This window comes from Bos taurus, chromosome 2, assembly GCF_002263795.3.
Source record: "Bos taurus isolate L1 Dominette 01449 registration number 42190680 breed Hereford chromosome 2, ARS-UCD2.0, whole genome shotgun sequence".
Taxonomy (NCBI): domain Eukaryota; kingdom Metazoa; phylum Chordata; class Mammalia; order Artiodactyla; family Bovidae; genus Bos; species Bos taurus.
The window spans coordinates 24,653,319-24,680,231 of NC_037329.1; the positions used below are offsets into that span (position 1 = coordinate 24,653,319).

General features: G+C 38.4%; 1 protein-coding gene across 3 annotated transcripts in view; it reads left to right on the forward strand.

Moving 5' to 3' along the window:
- SLC25A12 (solute carrier family 25 member 12) overlaps nucleotides 1-26,913 on the forward strand; it is a 98,623-nt gene that overhangs the window by 15,907 nt on the left and 55,803 nt on the right. For 2 of the 3 annotated variants that reach the window (NM_001101194.2, XM_005202346.4), the window contains 2 exon segments: nucleotides 4,733-4,875; nucleotides 20,568-20,683. In NM_001101194.2, coding sequence (NP_001094664.1) covers nucleotides 4,733-4,875; nucleotides 20,568-20,683 — 259 coding nt within the window. 3 annotated transcript variants of the gene reach the window in all.

A 26,913-nucleotide genomic window follows, 5' to 3' on the forward strand; every position in this document is an offset into this window, starting at 1 on the left:
CTGGAGAAGGGCATGACAACCCATTCCAGTATTCTTGCTGGCAGAGAAGCCTGATGGGCTACAGTCCATAGATCTCGAAGAGTCAGACCAACTGAAGCAACTTAGCATGCATGCGTGCATATTGGCGTCTCTCTATATATCTCTCTTATATATAAAATTTACTTGTTTATGCACATAAAAAGTCTCTGGAAGCATGTGTGAGAAATTAATTGCCTCTGGAGTGAGGAATTGAATGACTGGGAAGAGGTGAGAGGAAGACTTTTTTCATTGTATATTCTTATTTTGAATGGTGTGAATTGACAGTATTAAAACCATAAATAAAACAAAAAGCCTCTAGCAATGGGTGAAAATCCCCATTGTGTTTTCATTTTCACTCCCACTGTTTGGTGCAGGCCTCGATCTCTTTCCTCTGGATCTTTGCAGTAGCCACTACTTGGTCTCCCTGCCCCCAGTCAGCTTATCTTTTCTCCAGTCCATCTTTCACATTGCTGCTGGGGAAAGCACATGTCAGATCATGTCTCTCACTTCCTAAAATTTTCAATGGTATCCCATGGCCCATAGGATAAAGTTCCAGCTCTTTGTTTTAGCATTCCAAGTCTTCCACTATCTGGTCTCAAATTGCCTTTCTATATCACTTCTACATATCTTTATATACCCTCTCTTTGTTATCTTTCTCCAGACAACAACCGCCTCCACCCAAAAAGAAAGAAATTCATTTTTAAAATTTCTGTTTTTTGGGTTTTTTTTTTTTTTACAGCCTGAAATACCCTTTCTCTCAATTTGCAGTTAAAACTGAATTTTGCTTTCAAGGCCTGTTCTGAACATTATTTTCTTTTTCCTCTCACCAACTCCCTGCCATCTATCCTCAAAATGAATCATTTATTTTTGGTTCCCATTGTATGTTTCTCATACCTTTGGCACTCATTCTAGTTAATTGCTCACTTATCAGTTGCTTAAATTCTATTTTTAGACTTCCTTGTATTGATCCCTCTTTCCAGCTGCAGTAGTCTTGCCAACATTGTGCCTTTCTCCACTCCTGCCTGTCTTTTACCCTCGTGGTTTTCGTATCTTGGTAAATGTGTCAGATTATGTTATACATTGAAGAATTTTGAGAAGAAGAAGCAATTGATTAGAATTAGTACAATCCACTCAATATCATACAGTTTATTTTTTGTTTATCCTGTTTGCATGCCTATTTTGAAATGTCAAAGATTATGTAGTTTTCATTTTATAGATATGTGATATATATCTAGAGGCCTGGGAGGAGAATGGCATTGTTGAAGGACTCACAGTGAATAAGTTTAGAGCCAGGGTGTAAACACAGGAACCTTTCAGGTATGACTTTTATAGCATGTAGAGAGAACATGACTTTATTTTGGGGTTATACTGGTTAGGTGCTTTTGGTAGTACCAGCTAGTAAGAATGTGTCCACCTTTGGGCTACTTCTTATGTTGGCTGATAGAGCATTTGCTGTGATAACCTCAATGATATTTTTCAGAATACAACAAAGGAAACAATTTAAAATTTAATTCTATCCTTATTGAAAGAGCTAATGGCTTGGTTTAGTCAGATTCACAAATGAGGACATTTGAAATGCTTAACCAAAAGCAAACCAACAGTCCTTTGCTGTAAGCTAGTGGCTTGGTTGGAGAAGGCGATGGCACCCCACTCCAGTACTCTTGCCTGGAAAATCTCACGGTCGGAGGAGCCTGGTAGGTTGCAGTCCATGGGGTTGCTAAGAGTTGGACACGACTGAGTGACTTCACTTTCACTTTTCACTTTCATGCATTGGAGAAGGAAATGGCAACCCACTCCATTGTTCTTGCCTGGAGAATCCCAGGGACGGGGAAGCCTGGTGGGCTGCCATCTATGGGATCGCACAGAGTCGGACACGACTGAAGCGACTTAGCAGCAGCAGCAGCAGTGGCTTGGTTTAGTCAGATTCCCAAATGAGGACATTTGAAATGCTTAACCAAAAGCAAACCAACAGTCCTTTGATCTTTTGATCCTTGTCTTTCCTAGAAGCAACCTCTTGTAACTTTTCTAGCTATTCATTTTTCATGAATAGAAGTATTTCTATACTTTATGAAAAGTAAAGTATAGAAATACTTCATATCTTTACTTTTCATAAAGTATAGAAATACTTCATATCTTTGTACTGCTGCTTCTAGACACTATTGACTTTCTCTTATAGCAGCTGAAGTATTTTACTTCCTCTCCCATTCTTCTCCCTCCATGCTTATCATATTATAATTGTCATTATATTTATAATGTATATTTATAATTGTCATTAAATTAATATTCGGTATCTACATTATTATAACTTTAAATTGCTTATTTTCTGCCAAATCATGTAATGTTTTCTATTTTTATATGACAAAAACACTTGTTCATAATTTACTTTTTTATAGAGTTAAAAATTGCTTAACTTTTTGTTTATTTAGTGATTTGTGTACCTGTTACTGATCCCTTAACAAATATTTACTGAGTGCCTGCCGTTGTGTCAGCTATTATTCTTGGTGCTTGGATACATCAGTGAACATACTAGGCAAAAATTCCTTCTTTTGTGATATTACATGCCCCTTGCGAGATAGACAACAAACATAATAAGTAAAATACATAGTGTGGTAGTTGATAGGTGCCAAGGGGGAAAGCAGAACACCATCGGGGAATTGGGAATATAAATACAAGTCTGGGTGGCAATGCTAAATAGGGTGATAAAGGGTAAGTCTCATTGAGAAGATGACATTTGTGTAAAGATTTAGGCTCCTCCCAGGGTTATTTTCCACAAAGCCAAATGCCTCGAATAATCTGACATTGCAGTTTCCCTAGCGGCTTGCTCTCTTGGAGCCCTCCCTCTGCCAGCCAGGACTGGCACTCCAGAGACCTGCAGCACAAATGTTGTCCTGGGGTTTCCCTTGGCCACTTCACTGGGTTGGATCATCCTCCATCTTTCTATTACTTGGTTCATGCTGTCTTTTTGATGGGGCAAATTATCCCATAGCTTCCTGAGAAAGGGTACATAAAAGGGAGGAAAAGCATATTGAAAATATGGATATTCCAAAGTACTTTTAACCTACCCTTACTGTTGATTGAAAGTTTGGCTCAGTTTAGAATTCTTGGTTAGAAATCATTTCTCTTTGAATTTTCAGTGCCTTATTGCATTGTCTTCAAGCTTTCAAAGGTTCTGTTGGGAAACATTGAGGCCCATGATTCATAATTGTTTACACATGACCTATTTTTTCCCTCTGAAAACATTTAAGATTTTCTCTTTATTCTGATGTTCTATAATTTTATGATGATGAGTCAAACCCTGCTATGGGTTTTTGTTTTGTTTTAATTGACTGTGCTTGGCACTTAGTGGCCCCTTGTATTTCTCAATTCTGGGAAATGTTCTAATGTTATTACTCTGATAGTTGAGTGAAGTAGGTAAGTTAATCGACTGCAACCCATAGAGGAACGCTTTGGTTGTTCATGTTTGGTCACCAGTTCAGTCAGTTTAGTTCAGTCATGTCTGACTCTTGGCGACCCCATGGACTGCAGCACGCCAGACTTCCCTGTCCATCGCCAACTCCCAGAGCTTAATCAAACTCATGTCTGTCAACTTGGTGATGCCATCCAACCATCTCATCCTCTGTCATCCCCTTCTCCTGCCTTCAGTCTTTCCCAGCATCAGGGTCTTTTCCAATGAGTCAGCTCTTCACATCAAGTGGCCAAAGTATTGGAGTTTCAGCTTCAACATCAGTCCTTCCAATGAACACTCAGGACTGATCTCCTTTAGGATGGACTGGTTGGATCTCCTTGCAGTCCAAGGGACTCTCAAGAGTCTTCTCCAACACCACAGTTGAAAAGCATCAATTCTTTGGTGCTGAGCCTTCTTTACCATAGTACATAAAACCCTTACTATACATTGAGGTGTTTATTTAATAAGCAGGTATTATTATTATTTTATTCTCTAAAATTATTGACATAAAAGGCAGAATTTTTTTGTTTCTTTTTTCCAGCTTCTGGTACTTAGAAGGAATACCTGTGTTGGAAGGTCTTGTTTGTTATGCTGTTGTTCATTTCCCTTTTAAGGTTTGGCTGTTGTGTCTCCACACCCGTCTCTTGCCATCAGGAAGCCTCCAGAGGCTTTGAGGCTTTCTCACCTTGGTTGCCCTTTCACCTTTCTTTATATTTCTCATATTTCTTTATGTGTATATATACATACACACACACACACACCGTAAAATTCACCATTTTAAAGTGTCCAAGTCGGTGTTGTTTTTTTTTTTTTTCAGTTTATTTACAAAGTTGTGTGACTGTCACCACTGTCTAATTCCAGAGCATTTCTATCACCCCCAAAGAAACTCCCCCTATGTAAAGTGGTTAACTCCATTCCCCACTCCTTCCAGTTCCTGGCAACTACTCCTGTACTTTTCTGATGCTATGAATTTGCCTCTTATGGACAGTTCATATAAATGAGGTCATGTGGTATGTGGTCTTTTGTGTGGTTTCTTTAAGTTAAAGTGTTTTCAAGGTTCATCCATATTGTAGCATGTATCAATACTCTGCTAATGTTCTGAACTCAGGCTCTGGGTGTCTGTTTTTGGACTATCCAGAGAAAACTTCTGCATTTATTGCTACCTTGATTATGATACTGGCATTTAATTTACTTTTTCAGAAAACTTTTGCTGGGTACAAAAAGATACTGAACAATTTTAATTTTAAGTATGCATTATTTACTTTTTAGTATGCCAGTACTGAGGTTGATGGAGAACATTACATGACCCCGGAAGACTTTGTCCAGCGCTATCTTGGACTGTATAATGATCCAAATAGCAATCCGAAGATTGTGCAGCTCTTGGCAGGAGTAGCCGATCAAACCAAGGATGGGTAAGAACTTGTATGCTGTTCTTAAAAGCTAATGTTATTCAATATCATACTGAAAAAATGGGAAAACCATAAACTTACCCATGACCATTTAGAATTTTAATATTAATAAACCATATCTTTTCTTAGAAGTTTAAAAAAATTGTTATTTACTGCCATTATCAAGTATACTTGCATTTCTTTCTTTTTTTTGGAAAAAAAAATACATGCAAAGCTGTATTTTATGTTGAATAATCTGAGCAAAATGGTTTTCAGATGGCTAAGTTATCTTTTATTCACTCATTCAGTAAATATCGAGTACTTACTATGTTTTAGGCACGTTCTATGTACTAGAATTCCATCAGTGAATAAACCACAGAAAAACAATAAACAAAATTTAAAAGTAAACTATAACATTAGGTGGTTATAACTGCTATAAGGAATAATAAGGAAGCATTTAGAGTGATACTTATTCATTTATCTGTCAGGTATTTATGAGACAGCCATCATTTGCCAGGTACTGTTGAACATTAGAAATATAAACAAAATGAGGTTCATGACCTTGAGAAGAAACTCATGGCTTAGTGAGAAAGGATGAGTAAACAAAGAGAAAAAGTAATACTTTGGGAATAAGGTGCTATGATAGAACCATATGAAATATACAAGGGACACCTAAGACAGCATAATTAACTCTGTTTTGGGTGTTCAGGAGAGCATCCTAGAAGAAGTAATGCTTGAGTGAATCTGGCAAGACAGAAAGAGTTTGCTGGACAAAGAGGGAGCATTCCAGGAAAGGGAACAATTGGCATGAAACATCAAGGGGCAGGGAAACGCAGTTTTGAGGGCATTAGCCTACTGTGTCCCCTAGCAAAGCAATAAAGCTATTCTTTTCTACTTCCCCCCCACAAAACCCATCAAGGGGCACCTGCATGTCTGTGTTGCCTCCACAGTGGGCAGGTTGTCAGAGTAATGGGGGCACAGCTGGGGACCTTGTGTGCTAAGCTTTGACTAGTATCCTATAGGCTTGTGACTCTCAGACTTGGAGGTATTTTTAGCCTGGCATTGTAGGCATGTGTGCAGTCACAGTAATTACAAAGTGCATCTTACTTGAGTGTCAGTTTACTCAAATCAAGGGGGAAGGGCATTTTTATATTAAAATCTAGTAGGACTGTATTAGGGAGGGAATGGAATATTTGTATTCTTTGCTTTGTGAGTTCTGAGCTAGAGCCCCAGGACTCCAAGGGCCCAGTTTCTTTTTCTTGCCTGTAGAGGGGCTTGTGTGAAAAACTAGGCAAAATTAGTTTTAACTCTTTAAAATGTTTAGAAGGCTGTCGAAATACAGTGGAAGTGTTGGTTTCTAAGGTCTTTGAATCCAGGGTTATTGTATTCATTTCTATTTTCTCACAGAATTTAGCACAGTGCATGAAATTTACTATGAGTATTTTATATCTTGGAAAGGTTTTCTATAATTCATCACTGACAGATATTGAGGAACTTGTATACATTTTGTGCCCAGTCTCCAGAAAAAGTCAAATTGGCTGCCAGGTAACCGTGGCCCATTCAGTCCTTGGGTCTTTCAATAGTGATTAGACAGTGAGGCATATAAAAATTAATGGTATTTACTCAGAATTCCTTCTTCAAATTTAGAAATTTTAATTATTGTCATTAACTTGGTCTGAGACTTGCCAGACGTTTCTTTTCAGAAGCTTCCTCCATATCTTTTCAGATGCTTCCTTTTGTGACCATATGTTCTGATCCATTCCACTGGTGTATCTGATTTGAAGCCTCATGTGGTTCTGTCGGAAGCAGTTGTGCTGTTAAAGTGTGATCAAGTGGAATCGAGTGTTTAAGTTGCCAGGGTAGAATCGATCAAAAATGGGTTTTGGCTAGTAAAGAATCTAATAATGTTGAATACTGTTTACTTTAAAAAAGCAAGCTGTTTCTTTTTTGAAAAGATGTATTTGTTCTATTTAAAATTTTAAAAACTACTTACACTTCCTTTTTTCCCCTCCCTCCCTAGAATAAGTCAGATTCAGATTGGGTAGGAAATTTGATTCATAAAGTTAGGTCATAAAAATTATAAACATATAGATTATTTCTAAAAGCAGAGAAAGGTACAATTTTCTAGAAACCTCCCACCCATGGATGGTCTTCATAGTTTCCTGAACTTACTGAAATATAATGCAAAAATGAATGATTTTGTATTTTCATTTTTCTGGGCAGAAATCACAGGTTTTTCAAAGGGTCTATGATTTCAGAAGGGTTAAATATCATTGTTAAATTTTTTTAAAATACTTTTAATTTAAGAAAATCAAAGGCATTGATGATGTTTAAACTTATTCCAAGTAGCCAGCCCTTCCTCATTTCACATTTAAGGAAAATGAACTCCAGAGAGATTGATTGGCTTGTCCAATAACACACGATTAATTCTCTTACTTTTTAGCTCATCTTCTTGTAATCATTTTAAAAAGCTATCTTTTCTCTATTGTTCCATTTCCTACTCCTTTAAGCAGGGCAGTGATGAAAGTTAGGATAGTTTAGTTGGTTTATCTTTTTTCCAACTCCAAGAGGTATTCCTTGATTCTGTTATAGTTTTTTGAGGGCCAGTCCTGTAGGCATATAGGCTTCCTAGGCGGCACAGTGGTAAAGAATCTGCCTGCCAATGCAGGAGACGCAAGAGACATGGATTAGATCCCTGGGTTAGAAAGATCCCCTGGAGTAGGAAATGGCAACCCACTCCAGATTCTTGCCTGGAAAATTCTGTGGACAGTGGACTACAGTCCATGGCGTTGCAGAGTCAGACGTGAACAAGCACAGCATGGCCTATATTGGTATGTAACTTGACAAGAATCACATAATACTGTTTATAGTTACTCCAGACCAAATCTGAATAGAACTAGTATAAACAAGTTTGAATGATTTACTTAAGTATATGAGAAAAGCAGGTTTCAGTTCAGTTCAGTCGCTCAGTAATGTCTGAACCTGCGACCTCATGAATCGCAGCACACCAGGCCTCCCTGTCCATCACCAACTCTCAGAGTTCACTCAAACTTACGTCCATTGAGTCGGTGATGCCATCCAGCCATCTCATCCTCTGTTGTCCCCTTCTCCTCCGCCCCCAATCCCTCCAATGAGTCAACTCTTCGCATGAGGTGGCCAAAATATTGGAGTTTCAGCTTTAGCATCAGTCCTTCCAAAGAACACCCAGGACTGATCTCCTTTAGAATGGACTGGTTGGATTTCCTTGCAGTCCACGGGACTCTCAAGAATCTTCTCCAACACCACAGTTCAAAAGCATCAAAGCAGGTTTAGGGGTGGTTAATACTGTGTTCCTTTTGTGTTCTATCCTTGCCTGCCCTCCCTTGTTTTCTTAGCATGTTAACTGCTCCCTTTCTCTTCTCCTGGCTCCCTTTCCTCTAATAAATAGTAAAGTAAGCAAGAGTGTTTTGATACAGGTGCTTGCTATGGACAGCCATGTATTTTTTTTATTGCTTTTTGTTTCTAAGTATTTCATTTGGCTGTGCCACAGGGCATATGAGATCTTAGTTCTCTGAACAGGGATCAAAGCCGGGCCCCTCACATTGGAAGCTCGGAGTCTTAACCCCTGAACTGCCAGGGAAGTCCCTGGAGAGCCATGGAGAAACAACATTGTATAAATAGCATGATAGGTTGTCTAAAAGTAAAAGCCATTCAGTTCAATTCAGTCTCTCAGTCGTGTCCGACACTTCCTGACCCCATGGACCACAGCACGCCAGGTCTCCCTGTCCATCACCAACTTCCAGAGTTTACTCAAACTCATCTCCACTGAGTCAGTGATGCCACCAAACCATCTCATCCTCTCTCATCCCCTTCTCCTGCCCCAATCCCTCCCAGCATCAGGGTCTTTTCCAATGAGTCAACACTTCGCATGAGGTGGCCAAAGTACTGGAGTTTCAGCTTCAGCATCAGTCCTTCCAGTGAACATCCAGGACTGATCTCCTTTAGGATGGACTGGTTGGATCTCCTTGCAGTCCTAGGGACTCTCAAGAGTCTTCTCCAACACCACAGTTCAAAAGCATCAATTCTTCAGCATTCAGCATTCTTTGTAGTCCAACTCTCACATCCATACATGACTACTGGAAAAACCATAGCTTGACTAGATGGACCTTTGTAGGCAAAGTAATGTCTCTGCTTTTTAATATGCTGTCTAGGTTGGTCATAACTTTCTTTCCGAGGAGTAAGCATCTTTTACTTTCATGGCTGCAGTCACCATTTGCAGTGATTTTGGAGCTCCCAAAAATAAACTTTGTCACTGTTTCCCCATCTATTTGCCTTGAAGTGATGGGACCAGATGCCATGATCTTTGTTTTCTGAATGTTGAGCTTTAAGCCAACTTTTTTCACTTTCCTCTTGCACTTTCATCAAGAGGCTCTTTAGTTCTTCAGTTTCTGCCATAAGGGTGGTGTCATCTGTATATCTGAGGTTATGCATATTTCTCCTGGCAATCTTGATTCCAGCTTGTGCTTCATAGAGCCCAGCGTTTCTCATGATGTACTCTGCATATAAGTTAAATAAGCAGGGTGACTATATACAGCCTTGATGTACTCCTTTTCCTATTTGGAACCAGTCTGTTGTTCCATGTCCATTTCTAACTGTTGCTTCCTGACCTGCATACAGATTTCTGAAGAGGCAGGTCAAATGGTCTGGTATTCCCATCCCTTGAACAATTTCCCACAGTTTATTGTGATCCACACAGTCAAAGGCTTTGGCATAGTCAATAAAGCAGAAATAGATGTTTTTCTGGAACTGTCTTGCTTTTCAATGATCCAACAGATATTGACAATTTGATCTCTGGTTCCTCTGCCTTTTTTAAATCCAGCTTGAACAACTGGAAGTTCACAGTTCACATGTTGTTGAAGCCTGGCTTGGGGAGTTTTGAGCATTACTTTACTAGCGTGTGAGATGAGTGCAATTGTGCGGTAGTTTGAGCATTCTTTGGCATTGCCTTTCTTTGGGACTGGAATGAAAACTGACCTTTTCCAGTCCTGTGGGCACTGCTGAGTTTTCCAAAATTTCCATCAACAGAGGAATGGATAAAAAAAATGTGGTACATACATGCAGTAGAATATTACTCAGCCATTAAAGAGAATGAATGCTATTGCAGCACCATGGCTGAACCTAGAGATTGTCATGCTGAGTCAAATAAGTCAGACAGAGGAGGAGAAATATTGTATGACATCATTTATATGTGGAATCTAAAAAGAAATGATACTAACGAACTTACAAAACAGAAAGAATGGATACATGTATATGCATTTGAAGTGTGCAACCTGTGAGAACTCCAAAATTAAAACTCGCTGGTGAACAACTGTTGACAGGAGAATGTGGGATCCCACCAAAAAAATGTACCCCACATCCAAGGGCAAAGGAGAAGCCCCAGCAAGTTGGTAGGAGGGGCAAAATCATTTTTAGAATCAAACCCCACACCTGCCAGAGACGCTCGGAGGGCTCAAACAAAACTTGTGCACACCAGGAGACTCCACAGAGAGTGAGCCAGACCTGCGTTTGAGTGTTTGACTGTCTCCTGTGGAGGGACAGGTCAGCAGTGGCCTGAGGTCACCATTAACCCCACCATAGAGCCACCAGAACTTACACAGGACTGGGGAAATAGACTCTTGGAGGGCACAAACAAAAACTTGTGCACACCAGGACCCAGGAGAAAGGAGCAGTGACCCCACAAGAGACTGACCCAGACTTGCCATGAGTGTCCAGGAGTCTCCGTGGGTTGACGGTGGCCTGGTGCAGGGTTGGGGGCACTGAGTGCAACCATGCGTGCATGGGCCCTTTTGAAGGAGATTGCCATTATCTTCATTAAGATTCAGTTACAGTTCAGTCGCTCAGTTGGGTCTGACTTTGTGACCCCATGGAGTGCAGCACACCAGGCCTCCCTGTCCATTGAGGGAGCTTACTCAAACTCACATCCATCGAGTTGGTGATGGATCATCTCATCCTCTGTCATCTCCTTCTCCTCCCACCTTCAATCTTTCCCAGAATCAAGGTCTTTTCCAGTGAGTCGGTTCTTCTCATCAGGTGGCCGAAGTATTAGAGCTTCAGCATCAGTCCTTCCAATGAATATTTAAGACTGATTTCCTTTAGGATTGACTGGTTGGATCTCCTTGCTGTCCAAGGGACTCTCAAGAGTCTTCTCCAACACCACAGTTCAAAAGCATCAATTCTTCAGCGCTCAGCTTTCTTTATAGTCCAACTCTCATATCCGTACATGACTACTGGAAAAACCATAGCTTTTACTAGACGGAGCTTTGCTGGCAAAGTAGTGTCTCTGCTTTTTAATATGCTGTCTAGGTTGGTCACATGGACTACAGCCTTGTCTAATTCAATGAAACCATGAGCTGTGTGGTGTAGGGCCCCCCAAGGTCATGGTGGAGAGTTCTGACAAAACATGGTCCACTGGAAAGGGAATGGCAAAACACTTCAGTATTCTTGCCTTGAGAACCCCATGAACAGTATGAAAAGGCAAAAAGATAGGGCACTGAAAGATGAACTCCCTAGGTCGGTAGGTGCCCAGTATGCTACTGGAGATCAGTGGAGAAATAACTCCAGAAAGAATGAAGAGATGGAGTCAAAGCAAAAACAACTCATTGTTGTGGACTTGACTGGTGATGGAAGTAAAGTCTGATACTGTAAAGAGCAATATTGCATAGGAACCTGGAATGTTAGGTCCATGAATCAAGGTAAATTGGAAGTGTCAAACAGGAGATGGCAAGAGTGAACATCGACATTTTAGGAATCAGTGAACTAAAATGGACTGGAATGGGTGAATTTAACTCAGATGACTATTATATCTACTACTGTGGGCAACAATCCCTTAGAAGAAATGGAGTAGCTCTCACAGTCAACAAAAGAGTCCAAAATGAAATACTTGGATGCAATCTCAAAAACAACAGAATTATATCTGTTCGTTTCTAAGGCAAACTATTCAGTATCACAGTAATCCAAGTCTATGCCCCAACCAGTAACGCTGAAGAAGCTGAAGTTGACCAGTTCTATGAAGACCTACAAGACCTTCTAGAACTAACACCCAAAAAAGATGTCCTTTTCATTATAGGGGACTGGAATGCAAAAGTAGGAAGTCAAGAGATACCTGGAGTAACGGGCAGATTTGGCCTTGGAGTACAGAACAAAGCAGGGCAAAGGCTAATAGAGTTTTGTCAAGAGAATGCACTGGTCACAGCAAACACCCTTTTCCAACAACACAAAAGAAGACTCTACACATGGACATCACCAGATGGTTAATACTGAAATCAGACTGATACATTCTTTGCAGCCAAAGATGGAGAAGCTCTATACAGTCAGCAAAAACAAGACCAGGAGCTGACTGTGGCTCAGATCATGAACTCCTTATTGCCAAATTGAGACTGAAATTGAAGAAAGTAGGGAAAACCACTAGACCATTCAGGTATGACCTAAATCAAATCCCTTATGATTATACAGTAGAAATGAAAAATAGATTCAAGGGATTAAATCTGATAGAGTGCCTGAAGAACTACTGATGTAGGTTCATGACATTGTATAGGAGGCAGTGATCAAGACCATCCCCAAGAAAAAGAAATGCAAAAAGGCAAAATGGTTGTCTGAGGAGCCCTTACAAATAGCTGAGAAAAGAAAAAAGGCAAAACGAAAAAGGAAAGATATACCCATGTGAATGCAGAGTTCCAAAGAATAGCAAGGAGAGATAAGGAGGCCTTCCTCAGTGATCAATGCAAAGAAATAGAGGAAAACAGTTGAATGGGAAAGTCTAGAGATCTCTTCAAGAAAATTAGAGATACCAAGGGAACATTTCATGCAAAGATGGGCTCAATAAAGGACAGAAATGGTATGGACCTAACAGAAGCAGAAGATATTAAGAAGAGGTGGCAAGAATACACACAAGAACTGTACAAAAAAGATCTTCACGACCCAGATAATCACGATGATGTGATCACTCATCTAGAGCCAGACATCCTGGAATGTGAAGTCAAGTGGGCCTTAGGAAGCACCACTATGAACAAAGCTAGTGGAGGTGATGGAATTCCAGTTGAGCTATTTCAACTCCTAAAGGATGATGCTGTGAAAGTGCTGCCCTCAATATGCCAGCAAATTCGGAAGACTCATCAGTGGCCACAGTACTGGAAAAGGTCAGTTTTCATTCCAGTCCCAAAAAGAGGCAATGCCAAAGAATGTTCAAACTACTGCACAGTTGCACTCGTCTCACACGCTAGTAAAGTAATGCTCAAAATTCTCCAAGCCAGGCTTCAACAGTACATGAACCATGAACTTCCAGATGTTCAAGCTGGGTTTACAAAAGGCAGAGGAACCAGAGATCAAATTGCAAACATCTGTTGGATCATAGAAAAAGCAAGAGAGTTCCAGAAAAACATCTACTTCTGCTTACTATGCCAAAGCCTTTGACTGTGTGGATCATGAACATCTTGGAAAATTCTTCAAGGGATGGAAATACCAGACCACCTGACCTGCCTCTTGAGAAATCTGTATGCAGGTCAGGAAGCAACAGTTAGAACTGGACATGGGACAACAGATTGGTTCCAAATCGGGAAAGGAGTACGTCAAGGCTGTATATTGTCACCCTGCTTATTTAACTTATATGTAGAGTACATCATGAGAAACGCCAGGCTGGATGAAGCACAAGCAGGAATCAAGATTTCTGAGAGAAATATCCATAACCTCAGATATGCAGATGACACCACCCTATGGCAGAAAGTAAAGAAGAACTAAAGAGCCTCTTGATGAAAGTGAAAGAGGAGAGTGAAAAAGTTGGCTTAAAGCTCAACATTCAGAAAACAAAGATCATGGCATCTGCTCCCATCACTTCATGGCAAATAGATGAGGAAACGATGGAAACAGTGAGAGACTGTATTTTTTTTTTGCAGTTCCAAAATCACTGCAAATGGTGATTGCAGCCATGAAATTAAAAGAAACTTGCTCCTTGGAAGAAAAGCTATGACCAACCTAGACAACATATTAAAAAGCAGAAACGTTACTTTGTCAATAAACGTCCATCTAGTAAAGCTATCGTTTTTCCAGTAGTCATGTATGAATGTGAGAGTTGGACTACAAAGAAAGCTGAGCGCCAAAGAATTGATGCTTTTGAACTGTGGTGTTGAAGACTGGTAGAGTCCCTTGGATTGCAAGGAGATCCAACCAGTCCATCCTAAAGGAAATGAGTCCTGAATATTCATTGGAGGGACTGATGTTGAAGCAGAAACTCCAGTACTTTGGCCACCTGATGTGAAGAGCTGACTCATTTGAGAAGACCCTGATGCTGGGAAAGGTTGAAGGTGGGAGGTAAAGGGCACGACAGAGGATGAGACGATCCATCAACGTCTCAATGGACATAAATCTGAGTAAGCTCCGGGAGTTGGGGATGGACAGGGAAGCCTGGCATGCTGCAGTCCATGTAGTCACAAAAGTCAGACATGACTGAGTGACTAAACTGGACTGAAGCACATTCACATTCATTTCTTCACCAGTATTCAGCTTCACAACTTTTTCATTTTCCCATACTGAAAGTCCACAGTCATTAAACAAGTCCCCATTCTCTCCCAGTACCCAGTTCCAGGTAACCACTATTCTATTTTCTGTCTTTATGAATTTGTTCTAAGTACTTCATATCAGTGAAATAATATTTTTCCGCTTCCATTTGGCTTATTTCACTTTGCATGGTGTTTTAAAGATTCATTCATGTTGTAGCATGTATCAGAATTTCATTCCTTTTTAAGGCTGCACAGTACGAAGTGACTTATTTTGAGTTTGCTGATGCTTTTGTGTTTCTTTATTGACTTTCTTCAAATAAATCACCCTGTATAACAAAGGTAACTGAGTATTAAGGTTTGGCTCAGTATCCCCCAAATGCCTTCTTATAATAATATTCTACTTGCTAGAGATAGCAGATACCTTTTGTATTTTTCAGCTATAACTTTAAATTTGGGGTTGGGGGACAGGATGGTGTACACTGGATTGATTGAAGGTAGGAGCTGAGTCTTCACCGTGGCTCACTGAGTTGCTGAATGTATTTGTACAAATCAGTTCTTTGAATTTTCTAAGGGTCCTTCTGACTCTAAATTGCATAAATATATGATTTGCCTTTCTGAATATACTAGTAGATAAAAATGTAGATATTTAATAAAGTTCATAGAATGTGTGTATATTTTTTTTCCCTGTGCTTTTTTGTTTTATTAATTTAACTTTTATTTTTTAACTTGTATTTTACATTGAAGTATATAATTGATCAACAGTGTTGTGTCAGTTTCAAGTGTATAGCAAAGTGATTCACTTATGCATATATATGCATCTATTCTTTTTCAAATTCTTTTTCCATTTAGGTTAATATAGAACTTTTTTTTATAAAATTGAAATGTGGTTGGTTTCCAATGTTGTGCCAATCTCTGCCATACAGCAGAATGACTCACTTATGTACATGTATGCATTCTTTTTTTCAGTTTTCTTTTCCTTTATGGTTTATCACAGAATATAGTTCCTGTGCTATACATGAGGTCCTTGTCATTTGTCCATTCTAAATGTAATAGTTTGCCTCTACCAACCCCAGACTTACACTTCATCCCTTTCCCGCCCCACCTCTCCTTTGGCAACCCCAAGTCTGTTCTCTGTGTCTGTGAGTCTTTCTGTTTTGTTGATGTGTTCATTTGTGACATACTTTAGATTCCACGTGTAAGTGATACCAGCGTGACTCCTAAAAAGCAAATGATTGGTTTGCCAGCCAACCATTTATGACCTTTGCTAGTTAAGGAAAAAACCTTTGACCTCTTCTCATAAATACAGAAAGTTTTACTACTGAACATGAAATATGTTTAAAATCTAATATTCTATATTTCAGGGTAATTGTATTTTTATGTCTATTTGCTGAGACTTGGTGTGTTTTGAAAAAATCAAGATGCTATGCGTTGTTCTTCCCCCTATAATCAGCCTAGCGACTTTTCATTTTTATTTTAAAAGTTAATGTTATGAGCAGAAGAAATAGTGCTAATTCTTCATTATAAATATAAAAATTTCAAATGTTTCTAAATTTCATAATATAGAAAGTGACAACCTATTCTAACTGGTTCCCTAGATCACTATTGTATTTGTGTTATACATTCTCATTGATCTTGAGTTTTGTTCAGAACTTAGAACCACAAATTGCTCATTGCTTTGTAGGAGTGTGTGGATATAGTCAGGATGATACCACTGTTTTTACTACCTGAAAATTTGTGTACTGATAATCATACTTTATAGAGTTTTACTATATTTTTTAGTAATGCATATGCTGTGTTATATGACATGTGGCTTGATAAACAGTTTTTGATTGGCTTGTTCCTCCCAGGATTCTTTAGCATGAGCACAGTGAGGGCATAGTCTCCAGTGCCCTGAATACTACCGCGACAGAGCCATTCTTTTCCCTCAATAAAGGGCAAAGGCATAGAGTATATTGGGCTTCCCAGGTGGTTCAGGGGTCAGGAATCTGCCTGTCAAGCAGGAGACTGAGATTCGATCCCTGTGTTGGGAAGATCCCCTGGAGGAGAAAGTGGCAACCCGCTCCTGTATTCTTGCCTAGAGTGTCCCATGGACAGGGGAGCCTGGCAGGCTACAGTCCACGTGGTCGCAAAAGAGTTGGACATAACTTAGCAAGTAAATAGCAGCAGCATTGCTTTTGGATATAATGTAATTTGTGTAATTTAAACATACTTCAAAATGTTTTAAGTAATAAAAATGTAACTTTGAATGTGTAATGTGACTTAGATGAGTGGGCATAAAATGAAATGTGAAATGTAGTCATTTTCTTAAAAATGTGTTGGAAAACATGTCTCTAAAAAGTCATATATCCTAAATTGAGTTTCTTCAAGAATATTTGAGTTCCTGCCCTGAATCAAGCCTGTGCTCTGGCAAGCCTACTTTCTGACAGGGAATTAGATTTGAAATAATGAGTTACATAATTACTTTAACAGGAATTTTGTGAGGGGCACAGAACAAATGCTGTAAGGATGTGAAGTCATCTGGGGACTTTTAAGATGATTCTCTTGAGGAAATGATATTTGAAATGAGTCATGTAAAGATTGTGCGTGTGGGTGTGTGTGCTTAGTTGACTTTTTGCAATCCCAAGGACTGTAGCCCACCAGGGTCCTCTATCCATGGGATTTCCCAGGCAGAATTACTTCAGTGGCTTGCCATTTCCTTCTCCAGGGGTCTTCCTGACCGAGGAATTGAACCTACATTAGCAGGCGGATTTTTTTTTTTTTTTTTTTTTCTGCTGAGCCGCAAGGGAAGCCCAAATGCTCCATAAAATCATTGAAGGCTCTTTCCCACTTTTTGATTCGGTTGTTTGTTTTTCTGGCATTGAGTTGTATGAACTGCTTATATATTTTGGAAATTAATCCTTTGTTAGTTGTTTCATTGCTATTATTTTCTCCCATGCTGAGGATTGTTTTTTCACCTTGCTTATAGTTTCCTTTGCTGTGCAAAAGCTTTTAGGTTTAATCAGGTCCCACTTGTTTACTTTTATTTCCATTACTCTAGGAGGTGGGTCATAGAGGCTCTTGCTTAGATTTATGTCAAGTGTTCTGCCTATATTTTCCTCTAAGAATTTTATAGTTTCTGGTCTTACATTTAGGTCTTTAATCCATTTTGAGTATATCTTTGTGTATGGTGTTAGGAAGTGTTCTAATTTCATTCTTTTACATGTAATTGTCCAGTTTTCCCAGCACCATTTATTAAAGAGGCTGTCTTTGCCCCATAGTATATTGTTGCCTCCTTTGTCAAAAATAAGGTACCCATTTTCTATCTTGTTCCATTGGTCTATATTTCTGTTTTTGTGCCAGTACCATACTGTCTTGATGACTGTAACTTTGTAGTATAATCTGAAGTCAGGAAGGTTGATTCCTCCAGCTCCATTCTTCTTTCTCAGGACTGCTGTGGCTATTCAGGGTCTTTTGTGTTTCCATATGAATTGTGAACTTTCTTGTTCTAGGTCTGTGAAAAATGCCATTGGTAGTTTGATAGGGATTGAGTTGAATCTGTAGATTGCATTTGGTAGTATAGTCATTTTCCCAGTCAAAAAGTGGGGGAAAGACTTAAACAGACATTTCTCCAAAGAAGATGTACAGATGGGTAACAAACACATGAAAAGATGTTCAAGCATTGCTCATTATTAGAGAAATGCAAATCAAAACTACAATGAGATATCACCTCAGGCTGGTCAGAACGGCCATCATCAAAAAGTCTACAAACAATAAATGCTGGAGAAGGTGTGGAGAAAAGAGAATGCTCTTGCACTGTTGGTGGGAATGTAAATTGAGACAGCCACTATGAAAGACAGTATGGAGATTCCTTAAAAAAACTAGGAATAAAACCACCGTATGACCCAGCAATCCCACTCCTAGGCATTATACCCTCAGGAAAACAAAATTGAAAAAGACACGTGTTTCCCATTGTTTATTGCAGCACTATTTACAAAGCTAGAACATGGAAGCAACCTAGATGTCCATTGACGGATGAATGGATAAAGAAGTTGTATATATACACAATGGAATATTATTGAGCCATAAAAAAGAATGCATTTGAGTCAGTTCTGATGAGGTAGATGAACCTAGAACCTATTATACAGAGTGAAAAGAGTCAGAAAGAGAAAGGTAAATATCGTATTCTAACATATATATACACAATCTAGAAAAATGGTACTGAAGAATATATTTACAGGGCAGCAATGGAGAAACAGACATAGAGAATAGACTTAAGGACATGGGAGAGGGGAGGAGAGGGTGAGATGTATGGAAAGAGTTTCATGGAAACTTACATGACCATATGTAAAACAGATAGCCAATGGGAATTTGCTGTATGGCTCAGGAAACTCAAACAGGGGCTCTGTATCAATCTAGAGGGATAGGATGGGGCAGGAGATGGGAGGGAGGTTCAACAGGGAGGGGATATATGTATACCTATGGCTGATTCATGTTGAGGTTTGAATGAAAACAGCAAACTTCTGTAAAGCAGGTCCTTCAATAAAAAAATAAATTAGAAAAAAAATCACTGAAGGCTAGTTCAGTGTAGTTTTGGCCACTGGCTAGTTTCACAGCCGTTAGTATTATAGGATGAATAAGCTTTGGTTTTCCTTTTTGTTTTGAACTTTCCTTTAAAGTTTTTATTAGTGACATTTCAAATATATAAAACAAAAAGTAGTGTAATAAATTCAATATACTCATCACCCACTTTTTTTTTTAGGTTAATTTGTGCTTTTATTTGCCAAATACAGTGGTCTACAAACTACAGTGGTCTACAAACTCTTTTGATCTAAAAAGTAGATTTCACAACGCAATGCACAAGCGCACATACATGTATAATATATATATGTAAAAGTGAAGCAAAACTCTGTCAAAATTATCCACCTAGAGTATTAATTCTTTTTTAAGACTTGTTTTTTTAACTAAGGATGAACTACGCTGATGCATGTAATCACCCCAGTTCATGTTAGAGTTCACTTTAATTAAGTGTGACTACACCTTTTTTTTAAATACACCTACTTTTAATAATTGTGAAGATAATTACTAAGTTTGTTTTACTTATATCTCCACCTATTCCTCTATCCCCTAGATTATTTTGAAGCAAATTCCAGGTGACAAATTTCATCTGTAAATATCTCAATGTGTATTTCTAAGAGATAAGAAAAATTACCAAAAACAAACCTCAAAAATGTTGATGTCTCAGTATTATCAAGCATTTGTGTTATATCAGTATTTTCATTTCCTGATTTTCTTATAAACTAAAAAAAAAATTTTTTTTACTTTGTTTTAATCAGAATCCAAATAAGATCTGTATCTTTGTAATTAATTGCTGTATCTTTTAGGTCTTTAATTAGGTTCTCTTCCATATCTTCTTTAAAATGTTTTTTTTTCCAACTCCAAAATGTTTACTTCTAATTTCCCACAATCTACATTTTTGCTGGTGTGTTTCTGTCGTAATGTTTAATTTAACATTTTTCTTTGTCCTTTATATTTTTTCTGCAAATTGTTGATTACATTTAAAACATTCGTTCTCAATGTGCTAGGTATTGTTGGCGTCTAGTGGGTAGAGGTCAGTGACGTTGCTCAACATGATACAATGCATAGGAGGCCCCCACAGCAGAGTTATTCAGCTTCAAATGTCACTGTTGAGTGCAGAGGTTTAGAAACTCTGATCTATTAGAGACTTGGTCAGATTCAGTTTCAATTAGTTTTCATCCAGTCTCTTTCTTTCTGTGATATTTAGGGACTGTTGATTATTATTTAGATCCATTAATGTGTTAAGAGTTTACAAAAGGGTAATATTCTATCATGGGCTTCCCTGGTGGTTCAGTGGTAAAGAATCCAGCTGCCAGTGCAGGAGACGCAGGTTCAGTCCCTGAGTCAGCAAGATTCCCTGGAGAGGGAAATGGCAACCCACTCCAGTATGCTTACCTGAAAAAGTCTATGGACAGAGGAGCCTGGTGGGCTGCAGTCCATGGAGTCACAAGAGCTGGACACGGCTTAGCGACTACACCACCACCAACCAATATTCTATCATTCCTTCTTTCTTTATTATCTGGAATACCACTACAGAGAAACTTCCCTTCATCAGTTATTTGGTTGCCCTGAGCTATAGTTCATACTGCAAAGGCAGGTTACCAGCTGATGATATTTTATATTTTATTCTAGGTTGATCTCCTATCAAGAGTTTTTGGCATTTGAATCTGTATTATGTGCTCCAGATTCCATGTTCATAGTGGCTTTCCAATTGTTTGACAAGAGTGGAAATGGAGAGGTGACATTTGGTAAGAAAAAAAAAAGATTATATAGTTAAGTGAAGTTAGTGAGGCTGGTTCAATCTTTAATTGCTAAATTTAGTAACTGCATACAGATTGCTGCTTATTTAAGAGCTAGTCAGAAAATGAAGTTTTAATTTCCTAAAAGAATTTATGTAGATAAAATTAAAATGGTTTTATTTTCTTTAAAGCATTGAACTATTGCCAAAAAAAATTGAGGAAGGTAGGAATGTTGTTGCTTCAACTCATTGCCTCTCTGACACTTTCACATTCCTAAAGTTGGTGGTATAAAATTACCTTGTTCTGGGCCAGCCTGGGATAGATTTTTTATGAAACAGACTGAACAACATGGAGTAATCATCTCGTTCTTTAAGGGGTTTCAGGGTAGAGAATTCAGAGCTTCTCTGGAGCCTCTTTGGAAAATTGCTTTGGTGTCATTTTAACGCCCAAGAATGGAACTGAAGGAAGGAGTTAAGGCAGGAATAGTTAGCATTCTCTGAAGCCCCATTTAAAATTTTTGATTTTAGAAAAGAAGGCTAGAATATTAAAGTTGCCTTCTGAATGGGGTGTAGAAATCCATTTAAATCATTTGGTAGGCACATCACTGAGCACACTGTGGATGTCTCAAAAGTGTACAAACTAGGATTTCTATATATAGCTATATATTCATTTTTTAAAAGAGGCTTACTTCCAGGAATTAGTATGTGCTTAGTCAAAGTATCAGCTAATTTTTCCTGCAATAGGCTTTTCAATTAAAAAGTAGTGTTTTGAAGGACCTAGAGCACTCCTCCCTTTTTTTTTTTTAATATTTGAATTTTTTTTCATTGTGGTAAACAGTACCTAACACTAACCTTAGCATCTTAACCATTTGTGAGCGTACAGTTCGGTAGTGTTGAGTATATTCACATTGTCATGAAACACATCTCCAGAACTTTTTCATCTTGTAAAACTGAACTTGAGCCCGTTTAGCGGTGTACAGTGTGAATTGGCATCAGTTTGTGGTAGAGAGACTCCTGAAAATCTGGCTTCCCCTGAGCCACGGTGCTAAATACTTATTCACTGTAGTGTTTGTTAGAAGACAAACATCCTCTTGTTAAACCCAAAGGGAAAAGTATCACTGCTGTGGTGAGAACGGTGAGAAAGTACAGGCATTGGAAAGGGCTGGTCTAGCTTTTGCTGTCACCTTCGTGGGCATATGTTCTAGCATGGCATTAATTGATTTCTTCTGCCCACTGACCCAGTCGTCTTCTGTGTAAGAACATTTTCCCAAATAAATACCTACGCAGAGCTGTTTAGGTTTTTGCGTTTATCTTGGCATTCTCTCTTTGGAGCAAGCCCTGGCCTTTTCTGCCTCCTAAAGAATGTTGACTTTCCTCAGAAAAGCCTGAATTTTATAGTTTAAAACATAAAGGCTTTATCATTTCATCATTCAGCATTAACTTTGTACTTCTAAGAATGCTGCATTTTTTATTTTCAATAGTTATCACACATGTTCGTATGCCTTACTTCTAAATATGGTGCACAGATGCTTGGGAAATCACTTGATACAAATAGCTGTATTAGTAACAGTATGCCCATACTTCTATCCTGTGTTCTTGCTTAAAAATTAGATTTCCCAAAGCCACATTCTAACTTACTTTGTCCCTTTTACCTTGGTATTATGATTCTTTGATTGCCTTTTCCAATTTCTATTTTAAAAAAATAAGTCAGTCAAGTCAGTTTATTCAACAGACTAACAATAGAGACTCATGCCATTGTTGATTAGTGGATTAAAATGTGTAGGAAGTAGCTGAATGGTTTATACACACCATATTATTTCATGCAAATGAAAGCTTATAGTTATTAGACTCCAGCTTTAGCATTTTATAGATCTTTTGTTTTTCCCCTCATACTGATTTATGAGTTAAGACTTCAAGAAAATGCAAATAGAATTAAAAGCAAAATGTATCAGTCTTAGTTTTTATAGCACCTGGTGTAAACGGAACATGTAATTCCTCCAGATCCTTCAGTCTACTGCTCCATATTAGAGTTGGGAAAATTCTTACAGAATAAGATGAATTTGAACTCCCTTTTGATGTTGTTCCTGTGATCCCTGGCCAACTGGATGGTTCTCTTGATGGTGTTCACCTAAATCCTGGGGACCTGGACCATTCTCTTCCCTAATGTTGAGGATTCATTTTTAGACAAACCTTCTTAACCATAATGAAAATAATCATAAGGAAGGAGAGAAGAAAGCACTGAAACCATTACAAATGCCATTTAACAAGATTTCTAAGGCCCACTCATTTCAGGCTGTATTCGACTACAGAATTTCAGCATAAGGAAATAATTAACCTGGAGTTAATTTTAATAGAATTTTGGATCTGTGATAAAGGTCAGTTTTCATGTTTACACTCACTTAATAAAAGAATTATGCTTATATCTTTACAAATGTATGTTTAGGTAGAAAGAAAATTTAGATCCATTCTAACTCAGTCCTTTTCACCTGATGGACTTATGTTTTCTAGTTTGGAGCTTATTTAAAGTATAGTTTTTTCTTGTGCACATCAGGAGAGAAAGCCAGGAGAGAATATTGGATGCAAAATATAATGGAATAGGGAAAAACTACTATGCCATCAGTATTATCTCTATCTCATGGACTCTGATGACTTATGTGTACATCTATATATATTGTTCTCATCTATGCTTTTGTTTTTTTAGATATGGCTTTTATACACATCAAATTGTGTACTTAAATTGTATACATCTTTGCAAGTATTTATATATATAGCAGTACTGAAAAACATTTACTTGAATGCTGGACAAGTGTTTTTTTTAAAGATGCCTTTGCTGTAGGGGAGAGGACTTAGATCAAGATGTTGATAATCCATTTCAGGATGCACAAGCTCAGGAGAGGGTTCTGAAGTTTTTAAAAGAATGAATAACATCATTAGTTGTTTCTTTGGTGTTCTTTCAGTGAAACCTCTAATGCATGCTGTGGATGATTACTTAATGGCTTGTATATCTGTTTCTGCCTGGTGGCATGAGCCTTCTACGGGCCATTGCATGACTGGTGTGTGCTAGATACAGTGTAAACTTGCCTTGCTGTCACTGTCATCCACTAGCGTACTGGGTGTTTGCTCGATAGCATTGGATTGAGGTAACCAAGATAACCAGCGCTTCTACACTGTGTTGTCAATAGTTGCCATACCTTTGTCCTAAGTTAAAAAAAAAAAAAAAAAGAAACCTATTGCTTTAACAAGGATTCTAAAAAACCCAACAATACTCTTACCTATTAACTAATAAATGAATATAAAACATGTTATGTATTCTAAATTTCCTATTAAAAATCTCATCAATATTGTGTTCTAAAAGTGTTTGCCTAGGAATGGGAACTGTTACAAGGAAACTTTTCCAGGGGCATATCTTCATCCCCTGACTGTAGAACTCTCAAGAAGTAGGGTTTCCTTTTAATTTTATGCTGTTTGACCACCAATATGTATAGCAAATAAATACGTGTTCCATTTGTGCCTCTAAAATACTCTTTTTCCATAAAGGGCATAATAATCAGATTGGAGTGTTTCAGGCATGACTGCTGCTATGGTTAAAAGGTTTAGGAGATGGAAGTCTAGATATGAAAAATGTCGTATCCTCTGTCAGTGGGAACAAAGCTATAGACATGGTATAATATGAAATCCTAATGGTAATAAATACCTAGTTTAACTTGGTAAGAATGAGAGCTTCACTTGGGTGTTCAAATTAAATCAGTAAGAATTTTTGAGACTCAGATATTACAGAGAAGGTCACATAAATACTCCAGACTGCTAGAGTAGCTTAGAGTTTGAGGTAAAAAAAGGACATGGTATCACTTGTTTTTATGCCATTTGGTGATAGATTGTTGAAGCATCTACCTTCTATAGTAATAGATGCTCTTTAAATGTAAACTCATTTTTCCTGAGAAATGGACCTTTACATATATTTGGCAGCAGGACTACTGTGTGGACTGATTGTACAGTAGTCCCTTTTGGAGGTAGGTAAAAGGGTTAATAGAAATACTTCTCCCTCAGTAAAACAGAGAAGGTCACCCCAGAAATTAACAAGCCACCTGAAGTAGGACTTAGAAGTCTGGCTTGACATGCTGTGTTGGCTGGGACTTCTACAAGCTCCTGTTGTTGATCTTTTTATTGTTGTTGTTTGTTTTCCTTTGTTTTCTTTTTCAGTCTCTTAGTTGTTCCTCTTCTTTCCCCTCAAGTTTTCCTTCTCTGAGAAACTCTTCCACAAGTCTTGCCATTGTTTTTGTTCAGTTATACACAAGGATATTCATTGTTCATGGTGGGAGTCCTTTTAAAAGCCTCTCTGACTTCACTTTAAGAACTGTGCAGGTGAAACTCAGCTGTTGAGGACTCTCTTTTTTCCCCTCTGACAATAAAAATGTTTGCTCTCAAGCCTATAAGCTGGAAGCAGTGGTTCCTGCTGGGCTGGAATCCTTGGAATCAGGATGTCGTTGGGCTGATGGTAGGTGGGCTGTGTCACAGGGCTGATGGCTTGTATACCTACAGGAGGAGTTCTCTGGCCACACCGTTGGTACAGCAGCTCCTTCCAGGCTCATTCATGGAACAGGCATGGTGGCAGTCTTGGAGAAGAGTGCCAGCCCCGGTCAGAGGTAATTTTGTACTGCAGAAAGGTGAACAAGACCAGTAGGAAGCTCCCATAAGGACCAGGGGAGGGATGAGGGTGGATAAGATGGGGAGACGCAGTGTGGGCTGCTGGGGAAATTAAAACCTCTGTTAAGACATATTTACCTAATATATATGCTTCAGTGTATTTCATTTAGTCCAATCATCATAAGTGACTGATACAGCTAAATTGACTAATGTTATAGGTCTGTGAACATTTTTACTTAATCACAGTTGTCACCATTTACCTGCCCTCCTGACAAATCATTGTGCTCCTCTCCTTTAAGCAAAGAGAACATGATAGGCTACTTTTATATCTGACCCTGTTTCCCATTTCAAAGGAATTATAAACCATCTCTTTTATAAGCCCATGCTCCGCAGGAAGTGAAAAAGTGGTCTTTTGTTTTCTGTATGTCAGAAAACAAATGGATTCCTATTTCCCTTAGCAATGCCAACCTGATATAAAACACTCGATCATGATCCTGTTGCCAATAAGTTGTGACTCTCTTACCGCTTTCATCCAAGCCAGAACTGTGGCCACTGAAATAGCACTGCTTAGAGAGCTAAAGACCTTTGTTTGCCACTGGAAAGACGGGATTCTCTTTGGGGAGAAACTTACTATGTAGTTTCAGTTGGATACATTGGGTGTTTTTGAGATTATTGGTGCCCCCTTTCATGTCATACAGAGCCTGATAAAACTGCATAAGAGGAGGTCATTAGTGCTTTGGGCTATTGCCTCAGTATTAAGCTCTCCAGTTCTGGAGCTTTTGTATAACTTTTTTTTTTTTTTTTTTGATAAGCATATCCTGGTAAAAGTAAAGTGGTAATTATGAATTTGACTTTAAAACAGTAGTTGTACTAATTATTTCTCTAAGCTTCCTGATTTAGCCTTAGGGAGTTGGTAGTGGAAACAGTGGAGAAGGAAATGGCACCCCACTCCAGTACTCTTGCCTGGAGAATCCCATGGACGGAGAAGCCTGGTAGGCTGTAGTCCATGGGGTCGCACAGAGTCAGACACGACTGAAGCGACTTAGCAGCAGCAGCAGCAGTGGAAATAATAACAGAAAGGAAGTGGCATACATCAAGAGATGCCAGAGTAGGTTTGAAAGTTTGCAACCTGTGACATGGCTAAAATAAAAGTGTCTGGGCATAGTTAATAAACCATAGCACATAATAATGGTCATAATAAAACCATGTACAAAACTGTCAACTGACCACTTTGGGAAAAGTGGGAAATGTTTAAACAAATATTCATGGAAAATGACACTTCTATATTTGGAGAAATTAATATGAGTAATTTAAGCCATCAGCTTAATTGTTTCAAAGGTACTGTAAGATCTTATTTAAAGGTTGCTAAGAAGTTTACTAAATAGGATTTTAGTTAAAAGTTTTTATTATAGTGCTATTTTTTTCTGAATGTAAATTACACATTGTAATTTTGGTTTATAAATGTCCTTTTTGTGATAGAAAAAGAAATTTTTATGGTTCATTAAATTTTCATAAGTTTGAAAGATTTTGAGTCTGGTTTTATTTGATACAGTTTCACATGAGATTCTGGTATTTTCCAGTCATACAAAGGGAATT